This window comes from Erpetoichthys calabaricus, chromosome 3, assembly GCF_900747795.2.
Source record: "Erpetoichthys calabaricus chromosome 3, fErpCal1.3, whole genome shotgun sequence".
In the NCBI taxonomy this organism is placed as follows: domain Eukaryota; kingdom Metazoa; phylum Chordata; class Cladistia; order Polypteriformes; family Polypteridae; genus Erpetoichthys; species Erpetoichthys calabaricus.
Window position 1 is genome coordinate 16,597,106 of NC_041396.2, and position 18,773 is coordinate 16,615,878.

At 38.3% G+C, this 18,773-nt stretch overlaps 1 protein-coding gene across 1 annotated transcript in view; it reads right to left on the reverse strand.

Annotated features, from left to right (window-relative positions):
- Positions 1-18,773, reverse strand: part of cdc5l (CDC5 cell division cycle 5-like (S. pombe)) — a 98,209-nt gene that overhangs the window by 10,643 nt on the left and 68,793 nt on the right. The window contains exon 14 of the mRNA XM_051924413.1: positions 10,140-10,337. Coding sequence (XP_051780373.1) covers positions 10,140-10,337 — 198 coding nt within the window. The remainder of the gene's footprint in view (positions 1-10,139; positions 10,338-18,773) is intronic.

Below are 18,773 nucleotides of genomic sequence, written 5' to 3' on the forward strand. Positions count from 1 at the left end.
ATTCTGTCGGAGTGAGACAAAATGAACCTGACTTAAACATTACTTTGTTCTGGTCATTTTGGAGCATAATAGAAACCTCAATATTCCTTGTCTCACAAATCACTTTAACATTGTGTTGTATAATTTATTATGACTGCATTGAAAAATATTAGTTACAAAGATTTTTAATTTTGTATACTATTCATCCACTGTTATTCTCATCTAATTTTGTTTTTCTTTGCAAGTATCTACTTCTTTGACATCTTTTAATGCACCTTGGGCTCTTTTCACTTGTATGAAAATGTGCAAAAGTAGTAAATGATTTTTCAAATACAAACAACAACAGACACATATTTACTAGAATAACTACTTACAATCACGGTAACGCAAAATAATGAGAAAAGTACTATACACACACCACAAACAAACCCCCGCACGACAATATTTACAGTCCCGGAAAAAGTCCTTACTGTAGTTGATATAAGTAGTTCTGGAAATGTAAACTATGGTTAAAGGAAAGAAAGAAGTATGGAACGCTTCCTTCTAATAAACTGCTTCCTGGAACTGGGATAGTGAATTACTGTCCTATGACCAGAGTCCAGAAGAAGTCTTTGGAGGCTCACCTCTTCTCAAAGAACATCGGTGCACAGGATTGAGAGAGAAAAAAAAAAAAAACCACCATTGTCCTTAATTTCGGTGGCTGAGCACCACCCTTCTACGGTATGAATGCCCAGTTAATAAAGGAGCTGCTGTTAATGAAGTTGCTTGGAAAATGGGACAATCAAAAAATCCCTCCACATCCTTCTCTTCCAACTACAAATCTCACAAGCCCCTCCGCATGACTGCAAACCTGTTTAAAGTCACCAACCCCAATGTACAAACAGGAATTGGTGAAACCAGCGTTGTTATTCACATTTAACAATCACTCAAAAGGACGAACTTACACACAAATAAAACCCCCTATGTGGCCCTCCTACATCTTGACTTTTTGGCCATAGCCACAACATTATCCCAGAGGTAAACGCGACTACTACGGAGGTACCAAGGGATTTGGAAATAGTAGAGGGAGAAGTGCTGCTTAGATTAAATAAGCTGAAATCAAACAAATCACCAGGACCAGATAATATTTACCCTCGAGTTCTTCAGGAGGCTAGCGAGTACAAATATAAACCCTTAGGAAGTCACTGCACACTGGAGAGATTCCAAAGGACTGGAAAATGGCAAATATCATCCTTTTATATAAAAGGGGTGACAGGGAAGATCCAAGCAACTATAGGCCAGTAAGCTTAACGTGCATCACAAGAAAATTAATGGAAGGAATTATTAAAGAGAAGGCTTGATAAACACCTGGCAAGGACAGGAGTTTAACTGAACAGTCAGCATGGGTTCAGAAGAGGGAGGTTGTGTTTTACTAACATGCTGGAATTCTATGAGGAGGCAACAAAAGGATATGACCAGAATGAAGCATATGATATTATTTATCTTGACTTTCAGAAAGCTTTTGATAAGGTGACACATGAGAAGTTGGGCATCAAATTAAAAGAAATGGGAGTTTAGGGTGATGTTTTTAGATGGGTGCAGAATTGGCTCAGACAGGAAGCAGAGGGTGATGAGGGTGTGAGGAACCTCTTCAGAATTGCCCAATGTTAAGAGTGGTGACCAGCAGGGTTCAGTGCAGGGGCTGCTACTATTTTTAAAATACATAAATGATTTAGATAGGAATATAAGTAACAAGCTGGTTAAGTTTGCAGATGATACCAAGCTTGGTGGATTAGAAGATAATATGGAATCTGTTATATCATCACAGAAGGACTTGGATAGCAGACAAGCTTGGGCAGATTTGTGGCAGATGAAATGTAATATCAGTAAATATAAAGTATTACATATAGGAAGTAAAAATGTTAGGTTTGAATTAGAGGTGGGCGGTATGACCAAAATTCTATATCACGGTATTTTTCTAAATTCTGCCCGTTTCACGGTATTAGACGGTATTTTTTTCCCCATGCATGAGTGGATGTTAACCACATTTTCCACTGTAATTACTGCAGTAGACTGGCTAAGAATAACCTATTCCACTTTTATGTACATCAATTGTACATCGTACAAAAAGACATTTTAATGTGCACACAAGTATTAATCCAGGTTTGCATGGCCCCATAAAGTGATAGTTTTCAAGGGGGTGGCACTAAAGAGAAGGAATCACATTGCATGACAGATGCAGTCAAAATATAGAACCTTTAATTGAACAAATTGTGCAAAAGCTTAAACTACGATTTTGACAACATATTTTCAACCATCCAAAGAGGCATTTAGATTTAGTAAAATATCCAGAGGTGTTTGTCAAAAGTTGGATTGCACTGAACACGTCTTAGAAAAGGAATAAATAGTAAATATTTTTTGTAAACCAACTACACTTTCTGTTAATGTTAACAATCTCTGTCCACTGACACGTTAAAGTGACTTTTTAAACAATTTTACCATCATTAAACTGCATAATATTTAAACTAATAAATAATAACAATAAAATACATAATAGTATTACTGATAGCTGCACCATTACTTCAAGGCTTCAAGCCCAGGTGCATTACACAGTATTCACCAAATTAAAATAAAATAAAACAAGTGCAACTTGGTGATGACATCTTACCAACTGTACCATCATTTAGGCAAACTGCATTAATATGGACCTTGCTTCAAGCTAAGCTATATGCATAAATAATAAACCTGCAACTTGCATTTATAATGCTGTTTGTGGTATAGCCCTATGGAAGCGCATTAGGGCCACTATGAAGAAAACAAAATATGGACACGGAAGAAAAAAAACTATATGTCAAGAATAAATTCGACATGTTGACTATGTCAAGACTAAAGTCGACATTTCCACTTTATTCTCATAGTTTATTTTATAATTAAAGTAGAATGTTGTAAACTAAACTTCATCCTAAAATCAATGTTTAATTTACTAGATTTTCTCAAACCCCGTCACAAGTTAATGCAGCACATCAAATACTTTGTGTTAAGTGTTCCCCGACCCAGTCGTTAATCACTACGCTTCTTAAACTGACTTCCTCCGCACTAAGAGCAGGCGCCTGCAGCAATCACCGCACAGATAAACGTCTTTGTGAAATTAAAACTAGTTATTAACTTAGCCGACGGAGTGTTCAGAACTTTAAAAATATCTTCATTATACATGTTTAATTATGCCATCCATTCAGAGTTGCGCCCATCTCTGAACGAGTCGATAGCACATCGCAGAATGGATACAAGCACAACATACACTAGCATGTACAAAAACAAGTACAACTTGGCTTGCAGTATTATCCAGTAGTATAGAAACAGTATTTACACATCTGACCTTTTAAAACTAAAGTATCTCCAGGCGACGGACGTGACTCCTTTCTTTCGGCAAAAGTTCTTCTGTTCATGTTCAACTTTACTTTTAGTTCAGTTTCGGAATGCTCTCTGTCCATTTTCACCACGCGGCATACCTATGCTACTGCCCACTATTTGGTGGTGTAGCAGTGAAAAAGAGCCCTAGTGCAACAAATCTGTGTTTAGCGGTGTAGCAGTGAAAAAGGTCCCCACTTGAACAGTTTCCCGCTGCGCCACGTTCCGAACGTCGTTTAGGCAATTTAAACCGGTGTTGTGGTATAAGGAAAATCCATATCATAAAAAAAATAAAAAACGATTTTCGGTATGAACTGGTATACCGCCCAGCACTAGTTTGAATACATGAATGGGAGGTCTGAAAATCGAGAGTACACTTTATGAGAAGGATTTAGGAGTCATAGTGGACTCTAAGCTATCGACCTCTCGTCAGTGTTCAGAAGCCATTAAAAAAGGCTAACAGAATGTTAGGTTATATAGCACGGTATGTGGAGTACAAGTCACAAGAGGTTATGCAACCTTTATAATGCATTGGTGAGGCCTCATCTTGAGTACTGTGTGCAGTTTTGGTCTCCAGGCTACAAAAAGGACATAACAGCACTACAAAAGGTCCAGAGAAGAGTGACTAGGCTGATTCCAGGGCTACAGAGGTTGAATTATGAGGAAAGATTAAAGAGCTGAGCCTTTACAGTTTAAGCAAAAGAAGATGAAGAGGAGACCTGACTGAAGTGTTTAAAATTATGAAGGGAATTAGTCCGGTGGATCGATGGATTTATTTTAAAATGAGTTCATCAAGAACACGGGGACACAGTTGTAAACTTGTTAAGGGTACATTTCGCACAAACATTTGGAAGTTTTTCTTTACACGAAGAACGACAGACACTTGGAATAAGCTACCAAGTAGTGTGGTAGACAGCAAGACTTTAGGGACTCTCAAAACTCGACTTGATGTTTTTTTGGAAGAAATAAGTGGATAGGATTGGGGAGCTTTGTTGGGCTGAATGGCCTGTTCTCGTCAAGATTAAAAGGTTATTAGGTTAAAAGCCCAATTTGCCAATATGTCAATGTGAAATTTCACTTTATTTTTAAGAAACTTTGCCAAAATGTGTAAAATCCTGGATATGCTTTGTCATTCTGGAGTACTGAGTGTTTCCCGATGAGTGAAGAAAAAAAAAAAAAAAAAAAATTGGAAGTGAGTGTCAGTAGGCTATGCACCCTTGGAACCAAGTTACCTGAACTAATCTATAACATTTCAGTAATTACAGCTCTGATGCTGATCTTTCTGATCATAAAATAGGTTATTACGATAACAATTGAGGAGAAGAATTCAAAATGCATTGCAGAATGACGGTATCTGAGGGTTCCTCTAGCCTGTCTGCCTCTTGCACGATTTAGCTCAAAAACTAATCAGCACATCGTTATCTGATAACAGGCTTAAGTTTCGAGTTTGATATTTTTCCGTCCAGCTGTTTTAGCTGTAGACGGTCCTCAGGAAACTGTGACACACACACACACACACACACACACACACACACACACACACACACACACACACACACACACACACACAGACAGACACACACCCATCATTGAGATATCAGGTGACCACTAAAACGTCGAGATCTGTCGAAAAACCCGAGATCGAAATTTTTGACGAATCTAAAGCTTTCACTCCTCCCCTACCAATGATAAGTTATGGAGGGGGATGACGCAAAGCAAAAAAGATTAAATGACCCAATGCACTAAAAATTAAAAAAAAAAAAAATCCTTTTTTTACTTGTTCTAAGATTTTGTTGGTCATATGTGACTAAAAATACAATCGTGGGGCACCCAAAAAGAATTAATTTAATTCAATTCAAATGCATAGATTTGTTAAAGTGAAATTTCTAATCAGCTCAACTATGGAAAGAAAATGACACATCATATAAAAACGGATTCAATTATGTCAAAACTGACGATATACTACATTTTCACCGGACATTAGCATGCATGCAAAGTTTGAAGGAAATTGGTTCAGTAAAAGTGGGTATAAAATTGACTGCAAAACTTGACCCAGACAAACAGAGAGGGTAAGTTGAATAAAATTGTGTAATAAAAAAATTAATTTGAATGATTTTAGAAACATAAAATATGCAAGGAGTGAAGGGGTCTGAATATTCTCTAAATCCACTGCAAATTTAGACAGCTAAAAGAAAAATAATTTTAAGTTCTCGACAGTTTTTAGAGTATACAGATTTCAGACATGTTAAAATATAAAACACCAGGCCTGAGTGTAGGTTTTGTGTATTGACTATGCTGTGTATTTGCCTGCAGTCCAGGCCTGCGTCCTGCCGTGTGCCACATGTATAAAATTGCCTCTATTCTTTGTGAGCCTGTAATGAAAGCAAGTTCAGAAAAAGGATAATCAGATTTTTAATTTTATATTTTCAAAGCAGCATAGCCATGGCTTTATCTGTGGTTTCCACAAAAAAGGGTGAATATGCATGAGGACCTCTTTAGAAATATCGAATAAAATGACAGCTGACTGTGACTCCACCACAGCTGCAGACCACTGGTCCTGTTACAATTTAACAGAAAAGAGTAGTCTTAGTTAAACTGCCAGGTTTTTGCCAATAATGGCGTGTTTTGCTCTAAATCCTGCTGTTTATTTTACGTGGCCACATCTACTCACTTGAGCTTTTCTGCACTTCTAATTTGACTGGAGATGACAACACTGTGCTCGGGTAGGGATCTTTCAATGCACACTCGAAGATAAATGTGGCTAGCAGCTGTTGCTACTATAAATCGTGTTAATTCTCTGAATGAAATTATGATCTCTTTCCCTCGCTAGCTCTCTACTGTCAGACGGAGCTGCTGTGTGAATGCAAGCCAAGTCACCGCCCTCTGTGCTATGCCAAGAAATATTAAACAAACCCACCCTTTGTCAATCGCTTCCTTGATTAACTGAAACTTAACCATATGTGTCCGAAAAAAGAAAGATGCTTAAAAAGCAGATTTAGTGGTGCCAGCAATCCCCAACCATTTAAAGATCTGGGTTGTTTTGGTTATCTGTTTTATTTTCAATCATGAAGGTTCCATTTATCCTTATACCTCTGGGAACTATGATCATATACATTCAAAAAAGGAACAAGTATCCTTGATTCATCATTTCTAAACCAAATTGTTACCCCTGAGGTTTGAGAGGCAGTTTTACCCTAAATAACAAATAGACTTAAATAAACAGAAGTTCTACAGCAAACTGTTCTTGATTACGCAAAGCTGTGGGGCAAGGGAAATCATAAAATATTAAAAGCAGAATTGCAGAAACTATCCTAACTTTACTAACATTTCCCAGATTATTATGCTCTAGGTATTTAATGATTTACTTAGACAACAGCAGCCAACATTTTGGATGAATAACATCTTTTTCAACATTTCCAAGACCATTATTTTTTTTTTATTTTACCAATTTTCACGTTTTCCAGTGCTTTTTAAATAGGCAGAGAGATAGGAAGACAGACAGATACTGTATGATGTTCACAATTAGATAGACAGACCGATTTCAAAGGCACTCTATGATAGAGAGACAGACAAATATATAGATAGACAGAAAAGAAAGTATGCCTCATTAAATGTTTTTTAACATACACTCACCAGCCACTTTATTAGGTAAACCTGTTCAAATGCTTGTTAACGCAAATATCTAATCAGCCGATCACATGGCAGCAACTCAATGCATTTCAGCATGTAGACCTTGTCAAGATGACCTGCTGAAGTTCAAATCGAGCATCAGAATGGGGAAGAAAGATGATTGAAGTTACTTTGAATGTGGCGTGGATGGTGGTGTCAGAGGGCCTGGTCTGAGCATTTCAGAAACTGGGATTTTCACACACAAACATCTCTAGAGTTTATAGAGGATGGTTCGAAAAAGGGAAAATATCCAGTTAGCGGCAGTTCCCTGGGTGAAAATGCCTTGTTGATGCCGGAGGTCAGAGGAGAATGGCCAGACTGGTTTGAGCTGATAGAAAAGCAACAGTAACTCAAATAAGCACTCGTTAAAACCAAGGTATGCAGAAGAGCATCTCTGAACACACAACACATCAAACCTTGAAGCAAATAGGCTGCAGCAGTGGGAGACCACACTGGGTGCCACTCCCGTCAGCTAAGAACAGACAAATGAGGCTACAATTTGCACAGGCCCACAAAAATTGGACAAAAGAAGATTGGAAAAATGTTCTCAATTTCTGCACCGACATTCGGATGGTAGGGTCAGAATTTGACGTGAACAACATGAAAGCATGGATTTATCCTGCCGTGTATCAAAAGCTCAGGCTGGTGGTGGTGTAATGGTGTGGGGGTATTTTCTTGGCACACATTGGGCCCTTTAGTACCAACTGAGCATCGTTTAAATGCCACAGCCTACCTGAGTATTGTTGCGGACCATGTCCATCCCTTTATGACCACAGTGTGCCCATCTTCTCATGGCTCTTCCCAGCAGGATAATGCACCATGTCAAAAAGCTCAAATCATCTGAAACTGTTTTCTTGAACATGACAATGACTTCACTGTACTCAACTGGCCTCCACAGTCACCAGATCTCAATCCAACGGAACACCTTTGGGATGTGGTAAAATGAGAGATTCACATCATGGATGTGCAGCCAGCAAATCTGCAGCAACTGCGTGATGCTATCATGTCACTATGGACCAAAATCCCTGAGGAATGCTTCCCGCACCTTGTTGAATGTATGCCACGAAGAATTACGGCAGTTCTGAAAAGCAAAAAAGGGTCCCAACCCGGTACTAGCAAGGTGTAACTAATGAAGTGGCCAGTGAGGGTATGTGAACATGTCAAGATTTGATCTTCATTTAAACAGTATCTATTGATAAAGGTGATGTAACTAAATGTGGTAGCACCGCTGTCAAGCAGTAAAGAGACCAGTGTTTTTGTTTTCGGCCCTCCCTTTGTCGAGTAAGTTCTACCTGTGGCCGCATGGGTTTCCTCTGTATTCTCCAGTTCACTCCCACAGTCAAAAACATGCAGGTTAGGTGGACTGACAATGATGAACTGACCCCAGTGTGTGTGGGTGTTCATACTGTGAAGGACTGGCGCCCTGCCCAGGGATCTTTCCTTTTTTGTGTCTTATGCTTTCTGGGATAGGTTCCACCTTTCTCATGACCCTACACATGATAAACCGGGCATGGACAATAGATAGATAAATGCAAAATTCTCATGTGAAAAAGTAAGTGCACCCCCTGCGATTGTCACTACCTCAAATATCTCAAATTAAAGTCAGGTGCAAATGATTAGAACCTCATTAGAGAGGACCTTATCTGAACCTGTCTTATCTAAACCTCAGACATTTAGTTTGGTTTGCTGTTTTTGTTAAAATGTGAGTGAAATTGAAAGCGATCTCTGAGAGCTTAAGCAAAAAGGTCATAGATGCCTACAAGTCTGGGAACGGATTTCAAAAAGATGTTCATATAAATGGAAATCAACCCAGCATTTTACAGTCTATAAGATCATCTACACATGGAGAAACTTTCAAACAATTGTCAACTTGTCCAGGCCAGGGTGTCCCAGCAAGTTCAGTCTGAGAGAAGAACACAAGATGCTAAAAGAATCTCTAAGTTGTCCAGAATTTCATCACAGGACTTCCAGGTAGCATTGTGGATGTCAAAGTGCACGAGTCTAACATAACAAGACCTATGGCGGAGGTGTTCAAAGATGAAGAGAAAATTCAGTTTTTGATTTTTAATAAATTTTTAAACTTTTCCGAAAACATGTTTTCACTTTGTCATTATGAATTATTTGTGCTTTGAGTGATGGGCTAAAATGGTAACATTTTCCTGTTCAAATCAAATCTACAACACAATAAAGTGTGCACAAAGTGAAAGGGTCCGGATACTTTATGAATCTACTGTATATAGTTACTTTACTTGGTAAGCAAAAAAAGAAAAGAAGCTGTTAGCTCACTTTGCTGGATGATTATAAATTTTAGTACACAAGAGCTCAAAATGTATGGCATCTCCAGACTGGTTTGTCATTTATCATGCATTACCATCAAACACTGAACTATCAATCCCAGCAAGCACAAAACTGACATGTGGATGAAAAGTATGGATGCTGTTTATCATGATATCTGACCATATGACCCACATGTCTGATATTGGCTTTCTTCAATGTAATGTATGCAGCTTCTGATTGACAGTTACAGGCCCGCACCTCTGCATAAATCATGATGAATTTAACTTCATAGTTTGCAGTGCATGACATAATTGTAATGCTACAGACACAGGCCCTTAGGAATGAAGTTGGTACCATGCTTAAGTGGACCAAGATTTATAATAAAAAATAAATTAATAATATAAACAATAAAAGTACCCACAGCTCTCTGCAGCAAAAGAGGGGGACTAAACTGGAAGGCTTGTTATTTATAAAGGAAACAAAGGAAAGAACATAAGAGACCAAAAGTTTTAGCCAAACTCCTTGTGAGTTGTAGTCTATTGCCTTTACCAACGTTCAAGGCTTTTACTTAGTTATGCTTACACAAGAAAACATGGAAATTGCCTTCTCACACTGCGCTGTCTCTATAAATTAAAAGATACACTTGATCACCTATGTTTTCATAATATAAGTAAATACTAAAGCCACACAAAGAAACAGAAATAAAGATTGAAATTTACATTTCCTGAGTAGTCTAAAAACACCAGGCTATATGTGAGCCTACCGAATGACAATGCTGCCCTCTGCTGGAAACACAATGCACAACACCCTAATAAAATTGCACTCACCTCAAGTTTCTTTTCCAGGGATTCAATTCTGTCTTTTTTGCTGGCAAGGTTGGCACGGGTATAGCGGCTCTGACCGGGAAGGTATAAAACTTGACTATAGCACTCTTCCCACACCTGGTTGTAAGCTTCAATAGATAGATCTCCATGACCCATGCCGTGTTTCACTACCTCCATTTCTAATTTTAACAGATCATTTGCCTGCATGGTGACAAAAGATTACAAGAAATTGTATAAACAGTCAAAAAAACGATATTACACTCTCATTAGATAAATAAAGAGTCTCTTGTAATACACATTTATAACAAACAATGAAAAAACAAGTTGTGAAATAAACATTAATCTTTGCAAATGAATCAGTTAATATGTCACTGTGTGAATAAATATGGCTTAGAATCTTTTGTCAGAGTTTCAGAAGATTACACCATACCATTTTCAAAGCCTGTTTAATTGTGAGCAGGCTCACTGGGATGATGTGGCTTAATCCAGCACAATCACAGGATGCAAGGCTGGCACAATCCCTGGACCAGCCCACTGCAGGGTGAAAAGACACACGCCTACTACTAGGATCAATTTAACTCAACTTCACCTAAACTGCATATCTCTGAAATGTGAGGAAAGAAAACTATTCAGACATGAGGAGAACATGCAAATTCCACATAGGGAGGACACAGGACATGAACAGTGGTATCACTGCACCATCCTCCAGAACAGAATATTGTGTAGTAGTGAAGGTTCTCAGCAAAGCAGGAGGACCTTGAAGTAAAACCATTGCTTCTCTAGATCAAGCAGAGCCAGCTGATGTGGTTTTGGGCCTGTAGTTAAGATGGCTGGACCAGCCAAGAACCACTTGCAGTAAACCCAGGGGACACACTAGTAGGATTTTCTCAATCGACTTGTCTGAGAACGTTCAGAGAATACACCAGGAGTAGCTGGAAAAAAGTTGCCAGTCACAGGGTAGCCGGGTGGCATGCTGCCACTGCAGCACTCACCACAAAAAAGCGGAGTTGAAAATCGGTGAATGAATGCTATAGTTAGATTTGGCGGAGTTTTGTTTAATTACTCCCATTCTGTAACTATTTATTAGAGGAAACCTGGGGAAAATCTGTGCAGTTTGGTCCTGGCTTGAATCTCAATAACTATTCCACAATACATCCGCTTTCAGTCTGCCTTATGTGAAATGTGATGGGTGGCAGTATAAAGGCGTTTCATTTCTATTTTGGGCTCTTTCTCTCTCTCTCTTTTTTTTTTTTTTTTTAGTATGTGTATATATGAGTAAGTATTACATGCATATATGATGTCTCCCCCCCACCCCATGTTTTAAAAAGATAAATGAGAAACCAGAGGTGCTGCAGGCGCACATTAAAGTGCATGTCAATTTCAAAATGTTCCACCTGTAGTTGATTCCATGTGTAATTCTGGTTTCCTCTCATTAAGTTTAAATGATTTTGGACAAAAAAGGCAGGTTTCAGAAATGAAAGCTCTTCCAAAACACAAAAGTACAATTTTCATGCCCATTTTTTCATATTTGGGAAGTGGAATACAGGAAGCAGTTTATATAATAAAAACTGTCACTTCGAATCATTTCAACAAATGAAAGACACAGTTACTATTTAACAAGATATATAAATATATGTAGAACTTCTAGGAACAAAGTACATAGTTTGTTGGGTTTTTTGAGTCATAATGTTCATATTTTATGTCTGTTATATCTGTAAATAACTACAGAGTTCTGAGCTATGAAGTTGGGGTATGTACACTAATATATACACGAATGTATATATACACATATATAAGATCCGTAAAAAAAAAAAAAAAATTGGCGCGGCCAGCCTTTAATGGATCAGGCAGGATTAGAAAGTGGGTGGCTGGATAGACAGAAAAATGTTTAATGTAGTATTGTAAGTTTGGAACAGAAGCCCCTGCCAAAAGACTTCTACATTACAGCGATTAGTGGAGCCGAAGCCAACCCTTTCATGTGACAGCTAGGTGTGCAGAATATTTTGTCAGCCTAATAAAACAAAACAGACAAAAAAAATGTTATTCATCTTCAAAAGCTTGAAGCATTTAACCAAAAAGCTCTTTGGATACACAAAAACAAAATTCTGGAAACAAAAACCCTCATTATTCTAATCTCTCTTTTCAGACTGGTCACTATGAATAGAATAATTACAGTTCTGACAAGGTCTCAGAAGTGTTTTTTTTTTTTTTTTATTTTGATTTGATATTCTTTATTAATCCCTGTCAAATGACCTTTAGGGGTCAGAGTGCAGGGTCAGCCATTGTACAGCACCCTGGAGTAATTTTCAGGTTAAGGGACTTGCTCAAGGGCCAAATGGAGTAGGATCTCTTTTGCCAGTAATGGGATTTGAACCGGCAACCGTCCAGATACCAATGCAGATCCTTAGCCTCAACCCTGTTAGTTGCTAGAAATACATTTTCATTTGTATATAAAAACATCAGTGGTGTAAATGTTTGAGCATACTGGTCAAATCAGGTTTGGTTGATTTTCTAAGTGAAAAGATGTTAGCACAACCTATTCAGGGAACAAAGAAACATATTTTTGCAAATAATAGCCAACCAGCTAAAGCTATCTGGGGAGGATGAAAGCCAATATCTAAATACTGTAAAGTGGACTGTATGGTAAACTGGTGCAATAAAAAAACTCTCTCACTCTGAATGTAAAAAAGACCAAAGAAATGATATTTGATTTTAAGAGACAGAAATCTGTATGTTCACCTGTTGTAGTTCTGGGAGAGGAGGTAGGAACAGTGACTGAATATAAATACTTAGGAACTTACCTAGCTAACAATCTTAACTGGAATACAAATACAAAAAAAATATTCTCTAAATGCAACCAGCGCTTATTTCTCCTCCATAAATTCAAACTATTTAAAGTAGACAAGGACCTCATGTTGTCCTTTTATCGCAGTCTGATCCAGTCTGTGATCACTTTCAGTTTCATTGCCTGGTTTAATAGTCTGACAAACCAAAACTCAAAAAAGCTCCAGCAGATTACGAAGTATGCAGCTAAAGATATTGGGGCTGATGTAGATGATTTGACTAGTGTGTGTCAGAGGGCAATGTTAAAGAAACTGGAAGTCATCTCAACTGATGGCAGACATCCATTACGTGTACAACTAAAGTTCAATAAATCAGGGAGGATAGTCACTTTGAAAACCCACACAAATCGCTCCAGAAACTCCTTTCTTCCCAGTGCCATGCGACTTTTCAATAAGAAATATCGGAGATAATGATTCAGGTTTTGATATATATCCTTTAACTTTTTTTTTTTTTTGGTGTAAACATGTATTATCTAACTGTCTTACCTTAACTTTTCTTGTTTCTATTTGTCTGTTTTATTTCATTCTCTCTGTTATTAGATGCAACTGAGAAGGCAAATTTCATGTTTTCTTGTGCAAACATAACTAAATAAAGAAACCTTAAACCACCCTGCTATGCTTGGGTATATTTGTATAATAGATCAAAGAAAGAAAGAAAATACTGGTGTGTTTAATTTTTTAAATGTTGAGCCCTTTTCTTACTGCTAGCTGTCCTATCCATCATCTCCACTACCTGTGTCAAGAATGTGATCTTTTTCTGTCTGATTGGATTCCATACTTGCTGTAATTGTTTGCTGGACTGGAGCCCTGAATGCAGCTTCTTTGCATTTTCTGGTTTATGTTGGTTTCAAATAAATGTTCAGTTAATGATTAATAAACTGGATGGCTTGTTGAATAAATGAATCTATGGACAGCAGAAAACAATGACAGCAGGGAGAACATAAGAAATCTGACAAATAAGAGGAGACCACTTAGTCAATCAAGCCCATTTACTTAGCTATTAGCGAAACTGTCCCGATATTCAGATTCTTCTGAAAGGATGTCGAGGTTTCTGCTTGAACTCCTTGTATCTGTAGTTTGTTTCCAGAGTCCCACTGCTCTTTGTGTAATGAAGTGCTTCCTGACTTTAGTTTTAAATCCACTTGTCCTTAATTTCCACTGATATCCTTGAGTAAGTAATTTACCTTTAAGCCAAAAGAATGCTGCTGGATCTACTTTATCAATGCCTTTGATGATTTTACAGACCTGGATTAGGTCCCCATTGCAGTCTCCTCTGCTCGAGACTAAACAAGTTTAATTCTCCGAGTCTGTCACAGTAGGACATGTCCTCCTCTGCAAAGCTTCAAGTGCTTCCATGTCTTTATTGTAGCATGGTGACCAGAACTTCACACAATACTCCAGATATGGTCTTACTGGTACATTACAGTGGTGTGAAAAACTATTTGCCCCCTTCCTGATTTCTTATTCTTTTGCATGTTTGTCACACAAAATGTTTCTGATCATCAAACACATTTAACCATTAGTCAAATATAACACAAGTAAACACAAAATGCAGTTTGTAAATGGTGGTTATTATTATTTAGGGAGAAAAAAAAATCCAAACCTACATGGCCCTGTGTGAAAAAGTAATTGCCCCCTGAACCTAATAACTGGTTGGGACACCCTTAGCAGCAATAACTGCAATCAAGCGTTTGCGATAACTTGCAATGAGTCTTTTACAGCGCTCTGGAGGAATTTTGGCCCACTCATCTTTGCAAAATTGTTGTAATTCAGCTTTATTTGAGGGTTTTCTAGCATGAACCGCCTTTTTAAGGTCATGCCATAGCATCTCAATTGGATTCAGGTCAGGACTTTGACTAGGCCACTCCAAAGTCTTCATTTTGTTGTTCTTCAGCCATTCAGAGGTGGATTTGCTGGTGTGTTTTGGGTCATTGTCCTGTTGCAGCACCCAAGATCGCTTCAGCTTGAGTTGACGAACAGATGGCCGGACATTCTCTTTCAGGATTTTTTGGTAGACAGTAGAATTCATGGTTCCATCTATCACAGCAAGCCTTCCAGGTCCTGAAGCAGCAAAACAACCCCAGACCATCACACTACCACCACCATATTTTACTGTTGGTATGATGTTCTTTTTCTGAAATGCTGTGTTCCTTTTACGCCAGATGTAACGGGACATTTGCCTTCCAAAAAGTTCAACTTTTGACTCATCAGTCCACAAGGTATTTTCCCAAAAGTCTTGGCAATCATTGAGATGTTTCTTAGCAAAATTGAGACGAGCCCTAATGTTCTTTTTGCTTAACAGTGGTTTGTGTCTTGGAAATCTGCCATCCAGGCCGTTTTTGCCCAGTCTCTTTCTTATGGTGGAGTCGTGAACACTGACCTTAATTGAGGCAAGTGAGGCCTGCAGTTCTTTAGATGTTGTCCTGGGGTCTTTTGTGACCTCTCGGATGAGTCGTCTCTGCGCTCTTGGGGTAATTTTGGTCGGCCGGCCACTCCTGTGAAGGTTCACCACTGTTCCATGTTTTTGCCATTTGTGGATAATGGCTCTCACTGTGGTTCGCTGTAGTCCCAAAGCTTTAGAAATGGCTTTATAACCTTTACCAGACTGATAGATCTCAATTACTTCTGTTCTCATTTGTTCCTGAATTTCTTTGGATCTTGTCATGATGTCTAGCTTTTGAGGTGCTTTTGGTCTACTTCTCTGTGTCAGGCAGCTCCTATTTAAGTGATTTCTTGATTGAAACAGGTGTGGCAGTAATCAGGCCTGGGGGTGGCTACGGAAATTGAACTCAGGTGTGATACACCACAGTTAGGTTATTTTTTAACAAGGGGGCAATTACTTTTTCACACAGGGCCATGTAGGTTTGGATTTTTTTTCTCCCTAAATAATAAACACCATCATTTAAAAACTGCATTTTGTGTTTACTTGTGTTATATTTGACTAATGGTTAAATGTGTTTGATGATCAGAAACATTTTATGTGACAAACATGCAAAAGAATAAGAAATCAGGAAGGGGGCAAATAGTTTTTCACACCACTGTATATAGTTTGAACATAACATCCGTGGACTTAAATTCTACAGTTTTTATGATATAACCTAACATTTTATTTGCCTTTTAATTGCTTCTGTGCATTGTTTAGTTGATGAATGGGCAGGATTAGACAAAAGATGTAATCTTGTGTGGCAATGAAATAATCCAAATTAGTGGAAAGAAAACACCGTACCCGTGGTCTGCCGCTGATATGGTATCCTTCCATCAGCCCCAGCAAACACCAGTTGCCCCACGGGAATTTCAGTATTCATGTCGGCACTGGGTTTTGGGATGCCCTTTCCAATTGTAACTGCTCCGCCTGATATACCATATAGCCTGTTTTGTTGGACCAACGGCAACATGCATGTAACATTTTGTGAAAATCGGTTCAGCTGTTTGCTTTTTACCCTCTTAAAACAACATGGATATGCTATTTTGTAATGTGTGTAAATTTAAGACACAGATCAACACATAGTAACATTTTTGCCTAGAAAAATAGATGTATTCGGTAAGTTGGAAGGTTTTTTTATTCACCTATGGACCTGTGTAACTTTTAGCCCCATTGTAAGCTGCAAGAACAGACAAGGTATTTTTAAAATTTATTTAAAATGCTTCACTTCAGAACACAAGTTTATGTGGCAAATTAACATAAACCACAATTATGAAGAAATGACTTCAACTTTAAAAATACCAAACCTATCCTTTAAACACAGCGCCTATGGCAGAAATCATAGCTTCCAAATGTCCTTGATCTTGTAGTCAAGCTAACCGTTTTTTTTTTTTTAATTCTTGCTTTTGGAATTTTTTTCCGCCACCCTTTTAGAGTAAAAATATTTTTATTTCTTGCACTGCATAATTAACATCTAACCACAGATTTCTAATAACGTTCAAGTCTAGGAACTGTAAAGGCTATTCTTAAATATTCATCTTTGGTTTCTTGAAGTATTTCTACATTGTTGATTTTGAGGAATGTTTTGGATTACTGTCTTCTTGGAATTTACAACCATTTTCGTCTCCAGTTTCTTTACTGGGTGTGGAACATTAGCTTCCAGGATTTGTTGATACTTACTAGAATAGTCTTCTAATCTCTCTGTACAGTATCCTGTGCCAATGAATGCCACACAATCCCAGATCATAGTAGATTCACCAGTCGTGATTAAACAGCTGACAAGGTGTTCTTTTCTTCAGAAGTACACCTATAGTGATTGAGCCAAAAAGTTTACATTTTGTTATCCTGAGACCATAGCACTTTGCTCTAAAATGTCGTTGGCTTATCTAAGTGTTGTGTTGCCTAATTTAGACGCTGGCTGTTCTGATATGATAACAGGTAAAGCTTCCTTCTGATTTTTGTGCTTCTTTATGTTTGTGTAAGCAATGCACAGTGGACTGATGTACCACTACTCCTGTGCCAACTACAACTTCTATCAGGTCATTTAGAGAGAGACATGAGAGTTTTGTTTTGCATATTTGCCCAGTCTATGAGAAGGTCTATTGTAGATTTTACTTGGACTTCCAGATCTTGCATTGACTTCAACATTTTCCCTGAAGAACTTGTGTTTGTTTCTTTTCAGTGAAACAAGGGGTGCCCAAAATAAAAAAATCTTGGAAGGCTTGGAAGGAGACGATACGTGATTTTCTCAGAGACACTTTAATGTACAGCGAGACAAGGCAGTGAGACAAAAGGACAGCTGCTACACAGGCTTTTAAATGAGCGACACGCAACGCAACAAGCAAAACATGTAGCTTGGCAGCAGCAAGACAGCAACTGATCCAACCGCATCTCCTTAGCGTGCATTCAGCAGCACCCCCACAACGCGAGCGGCAGGTTGCTCCGAGTTTGGGGGTAGGTGGGCGAACGAGGCCACTTTGCATGTTTGAAATACACACTAAATACACACACACTCAGTAATCTCTTCCAGTTAGATGCAGGCCCCTGCAAATGCAAAATTCTGCAAATATGTTTTGGGCCCATGATTACTGTTAATTCAAAGTTTTTATATATATATCTCAAAAAACGCACACAGTTGGGTCCATAAATATTTGGACAGAGACAACTTTTTTCTAATTTTGGTTGTGTACATTACCACAATGAATTTTAAATGACTTTCACCTTTAATTCAGTGGAGTGTACAAAAACAATTGCATAAAAATGTGAGGCAACTAAAGTATTGTTTTAACACAATCTCTTCATTCCATGGACAAATTAAATAACTGGAAATAAAATGTTCATTTCTAATACTTGGTTGAAAACCCTTTGCTGGCAATGACAGCCTGAAGTCTTGAACTCATGGACATCACCAGATGCTGGGTTTCCTCCTTTTTAATGCTCTGCCAGGCCTTCACTGCAGCGGCTTTCAGTTGCTGTTTGTTTGTGGGCCTTTCTGTCTGAAGTTTAGTCTTCAACAAGTGAAATGCCTGCTCAGTTGGGTTAAGATCAGGTGACTGACTTGGCCATTCAAGAATTTCCCACTTCTTTGCTTTAATAAACTCTTGGTTTGCTTTGGCTATATGTTTTGGGTCATTGTCCATCTGTATCATGACATGCCGCCCAATCAATTTGACATCGTCAATAAACACTAGTGTCCCAGTGCCACTGACAGCCATGCACGCCCAAGCCCTCACACTGCCTCCACCGTGTTTTACAGATGATGTGATATGCTTTGGTTAATGAGCTGTCCCACACCTTCTCCATACTTTTTTCTTGCCATCATTCTGGTAGAGGTTGATCTTGGTTTCATCTGTCCAAAGAATGTTTTTCCAG